General features: G+C 51.5%; 2 protein-coding genes across 8 annotated transcripts; both read left to right on the top strand.

Annotated features, from left to right (window-relative positions):
* Positions 1-2,345: 2,345 nt before the first annotated feature.
* DPAGT1 (dolichyl-phosphate N-acetylglucosaminephosphotransferase 1) lies at positions 2,346-8,245 on the top strand. Of its 7 annotated transcripts, XM_058446897.1 has the most exons (10): positions 2,346-2,567; positions 2,805-2,981; positions 3,312-3,594; positions 3,951-4,071; positions 4,246-4,459; positions 4,679-4,825; positions 6,255-6,339; positions 6,698-6,886; positions 7,189-7,276; positions 7,443-8,245. In XM_058446897.1, exons 3-10 carry the CDS (start codon positions 3,434-3,436, stop codon positions 7,740-7,742), a joined length of 1,305 nt encoding a protein of 434 aa, XP_058302880.1. In that variant the 5' UTR covers positions 2,346-2,567; positions 2,805-2,981; positions 3,312-3,433; the 3' UTR covers positions 7,743-8,245. The 7 variants fall into 7 exon arrangements, with proteins under 7 accessions (XP_058302880.1, XP_058302879.1, XP_032023562.1 ...); XM_058446896.1 differs by lacking the exon at positions 2,346-2,567 and having other exon boundaries at positions 2,663-2,981; XM_032167673.2 differs by lacking the exons at positions 2,346-2,567; positions 2,805-2,981 and having other exon boundaries at positions 3,149-3,594; positions 7,443-7,598; positions 7,677-8,242.
* A 1,011-nt stretch (positions 8,246-9,256) lies between these two features.
* Positions 9,257-10,844, top strand: LOC116477045 (histone H2AX). Its single transcript, XM_058446899.1, has one exon. The coding sequence runs from the start codon at positions 9,325-9,327 to the stop codon at positions 9,754-9,756; it is 432 nt and encodes a 143-aa protein (XP_058302882.1). The 5' UTR covers positions 9,257-9,324; the 3' UTR covers positions 9,757-10,844.
* The last annotated feature ends 185 nt before the right edge of the window (positions 10,845-11,029 follow it).

Below are 11,029 nucleotides of genomic sequence, written 5' to 3'. Positions count from 1 at the left end.
TTCCTATGCACATAGTAGGGATTAACAAACTTTGTAATTTTAAGAAGTCTAACAGAAAATACTCAAGTATGCTTTGAGAATTTCTATGCCATTTCTGTCTTTTGAAATATCATTCATGCCATACCAGTGGAATGGGAAATCCTGGGGCTTGCTTTTAATTAACAACTTTTTTCTAGACTAAGAGGGGAGAGGTGGGAGGAAAAGGAAAAAGAGTGATTCAGCTGCCTGGACAGAGCCACAGATAGAGTCCTGCAAGTATCACAGCCCCAGACTGTCCAGAGGGGTCTCATTGTCTTTGTGGCACTATGAAACATTTTTGGGACAGGCTTTGTCTAGCAATCAGATTTAGTGGATTGGCCTTGCTCATTGGGAGCCACTCAGGGCTACTTAGAAGAGATGTGCATCTCAAACACTGTCTGCTCAGTCCGGGGCCACTGATAAGTCAGCTGGTCTGTGAATCCTAGGGTCCGCTTCAGCATTCAGGAAAATGCTTTGAACTTTTACCAGGAAAGGCACACAATTTCAAGTGAAGCCAAAAGTCATGTGTGTGTTTGTTTCTCCTTCTGATTAGTCTGATCATCAACTGGGCCTTTACCATCATGAGAACAAAAATACTCAGATTATCTGACAAGTATTTTAGTAACCATTTTCTGATAGTAACATGTATATGTGGATGATGAATGCTTAGTATCTCTTGTCTTTGATTACATCCTCCCACCCTCCACAGGAGGGTGGTGGTAGGGAGGGCTAATGATCTCTGGAGAAGAAAGAGACAAAGCTTCCCAATACCAGGCTGGGAAGGAAGATTTATTAGGATTGGCCTCCTAATAAAAAAGGAAATAGATACAGACTGGCTCTCAGACCTCCAGGGAGTCTCAGTATACTCGTCATCAACAAGATAACTGAATGCTGCCTCCTCTGGGATCCCACAAGCTCCTCCTTTCCACCTGCTTCTGGCGCCTCACTGTCACTGCCTGTGAAAGGTCCTTCTACTCTTATAATCTACTGAAATGATACTTCTCTTCCTCAAGACCACTTACTCTGGTCACAACTAATTGCTCCCTCCATATGCACCTATTGCCCTCAGTCCTCCTTTCAGCCTCGGCCTCATTATGTGTGATGATGCCTTCCTTGTACACAGATGTCTATGTTCCTAGCCCCATGGGGACACCCTGTGGAAGAGAAAACACTTGCCTCCTGGGAGTTTCTAGTTTAAGAGGGGCACACGTGCATACACACAACACACACACGGAAAAATAATAGCAGTGGGATAAGTACTGAAAATCTGGTGGAATACTAGCAAGTAAATTATGAAAATTTATGTATTTTATACATATCTGGTTTTTTGTTGTTGTTAATTAGAGCCATTTTCAAGTAGAAAAGCCATTTCACATCTGATTTAGTTTGTTTGTTTGTTCTGAGACAGAGTTTCCCCTCTGTTGCCCAGGCTGGGGTGCAGTGGCATGATCACGGCTCACTGCAACCTCCACATCCCAGGTTCAAGTGATCCTCCTGCCCCAGCCTCCTGAGTAGCTGAGATTACAGGCATGTGCCACCACACCCGGCTAATTTTTGTATTTTCAGTAGAGACTGGGTTTCACCGTGTTGGCCAGGCTGGTCTCCAACTCCTGACCTCAAGTGAGCCACCCACCTTCGCCTCCCAAAGTGCTGGGATTACAGACGTGAGCCACTGCACCCGGCCTCACATCTGATTTTGAGAGAAAGAAGAAACTATCTTCGGCTTAAAAAGAGTCAACATGACCCTGACTCCTGGAACATGCCATAGAGGGAAGAGTGGACAAAGCGCTAGGCTATTAGAGTCCTTTTCCTAACTCACTGGTGGTGACTTCCTCTCTGACAAATGGAAATCATTTGCCGCCTAAGAGCCTGTCGGGGAATGAAAGGTAATAAAGATGCTGGTGAACTGGCTGGGCGTAGTGGCTCACGCCTGTACTCCCAGCATTTTGGGAGGCCGAGGCGGGCAGATCACCTGAGGTCGGGAGTCCCAGACCAGCCTGACCAACATGGAGAAATCCCGTCTGTACTAAAAATACAAAATTAGCCGGGCGTGGTGGCGCATGCCTGTAATCCCAGCTACTTGGGAGGCTGAGGCAGAAGAATCGCTTGAACCTAGGAGGTGGAGGTTGCGGTGAGCTGAGATCGCACCATTGCACTCCAGCCTGGGCAACAAGAGCGAAACTCCGTCTCAAAAAAAAAAAAAAAAGCTGATGAGTTGTTGTTTGCAGGGGAACAGGCCAAGCAAAATGCACAGCGACCTGCAGGAGGCCAAGCAAAATGCATAGTGACCTACAGGAAGAAACCTGACTGGGAGTTCCTCAGACTCACAGGAAGTCAGTTGTGGGTCTGATTCCTCTCCCTCCTCAGCGCTTTCCAGAGCCTCAGCCTGGAAATCTCCATCTCCTCCTTGTGGGAGCTAGGTACAATGCAGTGATCCAGGGCCAAGCTCAAGTCCCGAGTTAAATCCAAGACCTGAGGGTACTCCCAATCCCTCAGTGAAGTGCTGCGCTGGGTTGCCGGGCAACTAACTGCTACAGCTGGGGCAGAAGGTGGGTGGCATGCTGAGAAAAAAATACCAGAATCGAGGACAAGAAAAACAGAGTGGGAAGGGCTTTTCAAGGATCTACGCTTTAGAATTGACACTATCCTTCCAAATCGTAGCTGCGTTTCCGGGAACTGAGTTGTGTTTACCTTGGCTTCCGACTATGTTGGCAACACGTTTCCTGCAAGGAACAGGGGCGGCTCCACACCCTCGTTCCTTCTCCCCACCCCCTGCCTTTCAATAGCTATCTTCCTGGAGCCAGAGGCATCCCAGATTAAGGGAGAGGTACGGGCCCTTTAAGCTTGACCTACGGAGGCGGACGGAGCTAAAACTGACGTGGAACCGGAATGTGAGCGGTGTCAGACACGTGGTACAAGGAGGCATTCATCTTGGAACCGGGCAATTGGCATTTCTGCTCTGGGTAGTACATCTTTAACATAATGTTAGGGAAGTAGCCGTTCTTGGCTGCCTTTCTTTAATTGCGTTTCCAGTACTCTCTCGGTGATTCTACTCTCGAACATAGGATGAAATTTAGAATCACACTTCTCTTCCACCCCCACCCCTCCCCCACCTCCTATGCCCATATTAAAAATGGCAGCCACCGCCTTCCGCAGTGATAGTTGTTCAGGGAACAAGATCCGGGCGGAAACAGTAGGTAGGCCGGTGCAGCGGGGCAGAACCTAGGTTGCCTTAGAGAGGTTCTCCGGTGTCCCGAGGGCGGCTCAAGTCAGAGTTGTTGGGTTTTGCTCAGATTGGTGTGGGAAGAGCCTGCCTGTGGGGAGCGGCCACTCCATACTGCTGACGCCTCAGGACTGCTGCTCAGCTTGCCCGTTACCTGAAGAGGCGGCGGAGCCGGGCCCCTGACCGGTCACCATGTGGGCCTTCTCGGAATTGCCCATGCCGCTGCTGATCAATTTGGTCGTCTCGCTGCTGGGATTTGTGGCCACAGTCACCCTCATCCCGGCCTTCCGGGGCCACTTCATTGCTGCGCGCCTCTGTGGTCAGGACCTCAACAAAACCAGCCGACAGCAGATGTGAGCAGCGGCACACGGGTCCGGGCAGGGGGCAAGGGCTAAGGAAGGAGTGGCTAGGGCAGGGGCGGGGACCGGGGTGCTTGACCACACGTGAAGACTCAGAACTAACCCAGGCAGCCTGGAACTCGGAGAGGTGATGAGCAGAACTTACTCGCACTGGGGAAAGGATGGGTAGGGACCCTTGGGTATATCTGGGACTCTGGCAGTGGTGCTTTCCTCCCTCCGCCCGCCTCACCACTTACCAAAATAAAAAACCGGGAATGAGAAGACCACTTTGGGTTATTGTAACACCTGTACTAGTGAGTGACCACACCCCCTTTCCTCTTCCCCCTCGCCCCCTTGCTGCTGGGCCACAGCCCAGAATCCCAGGGAGTGATCAGCGGTGCTGTTTTCCTTATCATCCTCTTCTGCTTCATCCCTTTCCCCTTCCTGAACTGCTTTGTGAAGGAGCAGTGTAAGGCATTCCCCCACCATGAAGTAAGTGGGTTCGTGGGGGTGATTGCCTGTGGCTGGGACCTGGGAGGTACCTGAGAGAATTGGGGTTATTTGGGCTTGTGGGGAGGGACTAAGAAATGATCAGAAAAGACAGGAATTCTTAAAAGGTGGAATGGGAGCAGGCTTGAGTCATGGACCTGCCCGAGCCTCCCCCAGTTTGTGGCCCTGATAGGTGCCCTCCTTGCCATCTGCTGCATGATCTTCCTGGGCTTTGCGGATGATGTACTGAATCTGCGCTGGCGCCATAAGCTGCTGCTACCCACAGCTGCCTCACTACCTCTCCTCATGGTCTATTTCACCAACTTTGGCAACACGACCATTGTGGTGCCCAAGCCCTTCCGCCCGATACTTGGCCTGCATCTGGACTTGGGTAGGTAGTCCTGCCACTGCTGCCCCTATGGCACCTACTTCAGGGAACCCTTCCTGGTGCTCCACATTCTCCTCCAAGTGTTCCTTTTCTGTCTCTGTGTCTTCCTAGATCCTTTCTGGTAGCCCTTCATCCTATCCTGTCCTCATCACTTTTCTAAAAATTCTTAAATCCTCCTTCCCTAGGTGGCACTACTTCTTTTCCTACCATCTCTCCCTCCAGGAATCCTGTACTATGTCTACATGGGGCTGCTGGCAGTGTTCTGTACCAATGCCATCAATATCCTAGCAGGAATTAACGGCCTAGAGGCTGGCCAGTCACTAGTCATTTCTGCTTCCATCATTGTCTTCAACCTGGTAGAGTTGGAAGGTAGGTGGGATTGGGGGTGGGGAGAGAGAAGTCTGAGTGTTAAAGACTGGCCAAGATCCCCTCTCTCAGCTAACATGAGCGACTGCTACTGCTCTCCAATAACAACTCAGTTCCTACCACTTCTTTTTTTTTTTTTTTTTGAGACAGGGTCTCCCTCTGTCACACAGGCTAGAGAGCAGTGGCGCGATCTTAGCTCACTGCAACCTCTGACTCAAACGATCCTCCTGTCCCAGCCTCCCAAGTAGCTGGGGCTACAGGCATGCACCACCACACCTGGCAAATTTTTGTATTTTTTGTAGAGACAGGGTTTCACCATGTTGCCTAGGCTGGTCTTGAACTCCTGGGCTCAAGTGATCTGCCAGCCTTGGCCTCCCGAAGTGCTGGGATTACACTCTTGAGCCACTGTGCCCAGCCAGTTCCTACCACTTCTTAGATAAACATTAAAATGCTTGATCATAGAATTACTCTTTCTTGCTTTTTTTTTTTTTTTTTTTTTGAGACGGAGTTTCGCTCTTGCCCAAGCTGGAGTACAATGGTGCGATCTCGGCTCACCGCAACCTCCGCCTCCCAGGTTCAAGCGATTCTCCTGCCTCAGCCTCCCTAGTAGCTGGGATTACAGGCATGTGCCACCACACCCAGCTAATTTTGTATTTTTAGTAGAGACGGGGTTTCTCCATGTTGGTCAGGCTGGTCTCGAACTCCTGACCTCAGGTGATCTGCCCGCTTCAGCCTCCCAAAGTGCTGGGATTACAGGCGTGAGTCACCGCATCCAGCCATGAATTACTCCTGCTTTCTAACAGCACCCAGTCCGGAGCAAAACTACTTTCTTTCACCCTCTCCCAAAATACCCAAAACAAATGCTACTACAAGCCCCTCCTAACACCCTCTTACTGAGACATTCCGTGGTTCCCAATGGTGTGTGGTTTCTGAAGTCTCCCTTTTTACAACAAGTCATTAAACCTAGCTTTGAACTATAGATGTGTTTCTGGTGGTCTTTGGCTGATGAACATCAACAAGTGTTTATTAAAGCTAAGTACTTTTTAAACACTATCTTATTTAAATCTTGTAATGGTTTTGTGTGGCAGATGTTATAATCAGCCCTGTTTTACAGATGAGAAAACAGGCTTAGAGAAGTTAAATGTGTCATGATCAAGATCGAGGTCACAAAGCTAAGAAGTAAAGTTGGCATCCAAACTTACATCAGAATGGGCTAAACCAAATTTAAGATAGTAACTAGTTTGGAAGGCTGCATGAAAGAGGTGGAATATTGGGAATTGCCTTGGGTGACATAAAAGGGGTATTGAGTTCTTAAAAGTGACTTGGGTGAGGTGTATGATACAGCTGTAAACAGAACTTAGACAAAAATAGGACCAAGGTATGCAGAGGAAGTGGGTATTAACTTTCCCTTCTTTCTTCTTTGCTTCCAAAGGTGATTGTCGGGATGATCATGTCTTTTCCCTCTACTTCATGATACCCTTTTTTTTCACTACTTTGGGATTGCTCTACCACAACTGGTAAGTAGGCCTGTGGATAAGGAGACAACTACCTGAACACATGGCAAAGATGGCCCTTATCATAACCCACCTTGTGGTGGTGAAGCTAAACCTGTGCATACCTCTATGGAGTTTTCTGTGTCTTCAGTTGGTCGCATTCTGAAATTTCTCTCTACCCAGCAGTAGTTAGGGATGAGTGCGTGGAGGCCCCAGGAATAGATGAATTCAGGGCCTTGGATCCTGCAGAGTTGCTGCACAACTGGAGTCTCCTCTGAGTCAGAACTAGGGTCAGGGCTAGTCCAGTGCCCATAGGGTGTGATGTGAGAGAAAGGATTGGTAATGCCTCTTGCCACTGGCTCGGATCCTCTCCCCCACACAGGTACCCATCACGGGTGTTTGTGGGAGATACCTTCTGTTACTTTGCTGGCATGACCTTTGCCGTGGTGGGCATCTTGGGACACTTCAGCAAGACCATGCTACTATTCTTCATGCCCCAGGTGTTCAACTTCCTCTACTCACTGCCTCAGCTCCTGCATATCATTCCCTGCCCTCGCCACCGCATACCCAGGTAGCTGCTTTGGGGCTTGAAATGGACATCATAGCCTTTTCACTTGGGATATCTAATGCCAGCCTATACATTTGCTGTGCAAAGGGAGTGGGCCCAAAGAAGGGCTATTTCCATTGAGTAGCCCTTTATAACTTACAAAGCACATTTATTTGCATAATATGATACAATGGTTCTGATAACAGTAAGCAGCAGAGCCAGAAATAGATCTCAGGTTGACTCCACATTCAATGCTCTTCCTATTAGCCACAGGGAGGAGGGTTCAAATAGTGGCCCAGTCACATGAAGCTATCTTCCCCCCGCAGACTCAATATCAAGACAGGCAAACTGGAGATGAGCTATTCCAAGTTCAAGACCAAGAGCCTCTCTTTCTTGGGCACCTTTATTTTAAAGGTAACAGGGTAACAAGGAGGTAAGGCCCTAGGCTGCCATCCTGACCTTGAGGAATGGGGAACCTAGGCCTATATCAGATCCAAGGGGAACTTGAAAGCATTAAATAGATCCACATTCCTAAAGCATAGGTATTAGCTGAGGTTCTTTTCACCTCTGGTCCCTCCAGGTGGCAGAGAACCTCCGGCTGGTGACAGTACACCAGAGTGAGACTGAGGATGGTGAATTCACTGAATGTAACAACATGACCCTCATCAATCTGCTACTTAAAATCTTTGGGCCCATACATGAGAGAAACCTCACATTGCTCCTGCTGCTGCTGCAGGTGAGGATGGGGATCAAGTTTATACCTCCTTGTCTCCCTTTCTGCGTGATTCTTACTCCAGTCCATTTCTCCTTGCAGATCCTGGGCAGTGCCATCACCTTCTCCATTCGATATCAGCTCGTTCGACTCTTCTATGATGTCTGAGTCCCTTGATCATTGTCCTTTACCTCACAGTCTCTAGGATTCGTAACTCAGGCTGACCTCTGTCTGGTCCCAGACTGCCTCCTTGCCCAGGCCTCTCTCACTCTTCATACTCCTCCAGATTTTGTTCTCAGCATTTTCCTTTCCCTGTGATCATTGGCATCCTGGGCGTTTCTTGCCCTCTGCTAACTACTGATTGGATTTTACCAGTGGCTTTCTGCAACTTGCTACTCTCTCCCTCTCCATCCTATCTTTGCAGCCTCATAGGGTGGGATACAGCAGCTTTTTTTGCAGTTATCCACACTCACATTTCAGAGTCCTGACTCTCAAGGAACTACTGGTTTTTGGGATAGAACTTGGGCCAAGGCTAGGGACACAGGCTCCACGGTGACATGTCATTTGATTGTAAATTAAGTGTTCTGATTAGTAAGAACTAAGCAGGGGGCCACATGCTCTCAATGGAGACAATAAAGCGTTGTCTTTTTCTTATTGTTCCTGTAGGTATATTTCCTATATGGGCATTTTTGGGTAGTTTGGGAGGGTTGGTGGGGGTACTTCCTCCAACAGAATGCCTATCTCTCTGCCCCATCAGACCCCGTCTAACAAGAAGTGAACAGAACTGAGACCAAACAGAACATATTGAATAAATATCCTGATACTTCAGGTGGCATGGAGGGCCACAAAATTGAAGTTATCCTGTTTCCTGGCATGGGAGCAAACTTTCAAAGAGTCACCGGGTGCAGTGGCTCATGCCTGTAATCCCAGCACTTTAGGAGGCTGAGGCAGGAGGATTGCCTGAGCCCAGGAATTCAAGACAGCCCAGGCAACAAAACGGGACTCCGTCTCTACAAAAATAAAATAATTAGCCAAGTGTGGTGGAGCACTTGTAGTACCAGCTACTCGGGAGGTTGAGCAGGGAGGATCCCTGGAGCCCAGGAGTTCGAGGCTGCAGTGAGCTGAGATCACACCACTGCACTCCAGCCTGGCTGACAGAGCGAGTGAGACCCGGTCTATTTAAAAAAAAAAAAAAAGAAAGAAAAGGGGTCTAATTTCTTCCCGTTTTCCATTCTCCCTTTGTCAGGTAGGAGAAGGGAGGAGGGAGTGACCGGACCTGGAAGGGAGGGCTGCAGCAGCTATAATGTTGACCCCTTTCCTTTAAAAATCCTACGCCGGCACAGATTTCCCAGAAGCTCTCTAGGTGGCCTCAGACTCCACCCCTTTGGTCTTCCGGTTCTGGTTTCCGACTGTAGTGTTTAAATCTCGCGCGCTTTACAAGGATTGGCTACATCAACGGGTAGTTGGCAGTCTGCGTGCTACCCCTCCTCCTCGCCTTTTCTCCCCGGGCAAAAGGTTTTCAAATTCGACCAATCAGCGGGCGCGCTCCCTCAGCCGAGCCGCCATACCCAAGGGTTAAGCGCAACCAACCGGAGGCGGGTATTGGAGAAAAGAGCCAATCAGGAGGGCGCGGAGGTGTGTCCTGGGGGCTTATAAAGGCGGCCTCGCGGCGCGCGCGCGACAGCAGTTACACTGCGGCGGGCGTCTGTTCGAGTGTTTGAGCCGTACTTCACCGGTCTACCTCGCTAGCATGTCGGGCCGCGGCAAGACTGGCGGCAAGGCCCGCGCCAAGGCCAAGTCGCGCTCGTCGCGCGCCGGCCTCCAGTTCCCAGTGGGTCGTGTACACCGGCTGCTGCGGAAGGGCCACTACGCGGAGCGCGTTGGCGCCGGCGCGCCAGTGTACCTGGCGGCAGTGCTGGAGTACCTCACCGCTGAGATCCTGGAGCTGGCGGGCAATGCGGCCCGCGACAACAAGAAGACGCGAATCATCCCCCGCCACCTGCAACTGGCCATCCGCAACGACGAGGAGCTCAACAAGCTGCTGGGCGGCGTGACGATCGCCCAGGGAGGCGTCCTGCCCAATATCCAGGCCGTGCTGCTGCCCAAGAAGACCAGCGCCACCGTGGGGCCGAAGGCGCCCTCGGGCGGCAAGAAGGCCACCCAGGCCTCCCAGGAGTACTAAGAGGGCTCGCGCCGCGGCCGGCCGCCAGGCCTCCCCATGCCACCACAAAGGCCCTTTTAAGGGCCACCACCGCCCTCATGGAAAGAGCTGAGCCACTTCAGACTGCGGGGCAAGCGGGCCGCGGCTCCCGGCTCCCTTCCCCTCCCCTCGCCCGCCTTCGCCGCCCGGCCTCGAGTCCCCGCCCGCCCCCGCTCCTGGCCCGCACCGCCTGCCGCGTCGGCCTCGGGCCCTGCCCCGTACGCTGTCCGCCCTCCGGTAGGGCTCGGGCCTTCCAGATGCGGCTTGGGCGCTCTTCGGGGACCGCCGTGGCGCGGAAGACCCGAGCCTGCCGGGGGGAGGCCGGCGGCGCCGCACCTGCCCGCTTCGGCTTTCGTGACTCAGCCGCCCCATCCCGAGTCGCTAAGGGGCTGCGGGGAGGCCGCAGCACCTTCTGGAAGACTTGGCCTTCCGCTCTGACGCAGGGCCGAGGTGGGCAGTCCAGGCCGAGAGGCCGGCGGCCCTGAAGGTGAGTGAGGCCCTCGGCAGCTGCAGCCGGGGTGTGTGGTACTCCCCCGGCGTGGTGCTTAGCCCAGGACTTTCAGACGTGGCCGCTGGCCTGGAGGCTTTGGTGGGAGAGACACGATCGCTGATTTCGGTCTGGCGCCCCCGTTGCGGCCGGGACCCAGGCCTTTCACATCAGCTCTCCCTCCATCTTCATTCATAGGTCTGCGCTGGGGCCGGGACGAAGCACTTGGTAACAGGCACATCTTCCTCCCGAGTGACTGCCTCCGGACATTTAGGGGAGGGCCGAGGCCTGCAGTTTGGCTTCACGGCTGGCTATGTGGACAGCAAGAGTCGTTTTCGCGGAAGCCGACTGGCAGCCAGGCCTGTCAGGCACCCCCCACGCCGCCCCATTTCCCTTCCAGCAAACTCAACTCGGCAATCCAAGCACCTAGATACCAGCACAAGTCGGTTAATCCCTGTCTGGACTGAGCCTCCGTTGGCTTCCGAACTGGAATTTTGCAGCTAACCCTTCCACGACTAGAACCTTAGGCATTGGGGAGTTTTAGATGGACTAATTTTATTAAAGGATTGTTTTTCTTTTTTAATGGAGCATTTGTTTTCATTTTGCAAGAGAGTTGTAGGATTAGTGACTTTGTATACTTTCTTGATAGTAGGGGTGGGAGGGGCCATGCAATATAAATAGGCTCCACTGTTAACTGAAGAAGGGGCAAACCATAGGAATTTAAGATTATGGCTGTGTTTCTTGGTGTTCCTGGGAGACAATTTATTC

This window comes from Hylobates moloch, unplaced genomic scaffold, assembly GCF_009828535.3.
Source record: "Hylobates moloch isolate HMO894 unplaced genomic scaffold, HMol_V3 SCAFFOLD_11, whole genome shotgun sequence".
Classification (NCBI taxonomy): domain Eukaryota; kingdom Metazoa; phylum Chordata; class Mammalia; order Primates; family Hylobatidae; genus Hylobates; species Hylobates moloch.
The sequence above is the reverse complement of the archived record's forward strand: the minus strand, read 5'-3'. Positions and strand labels throughout refer to the sequence as shown.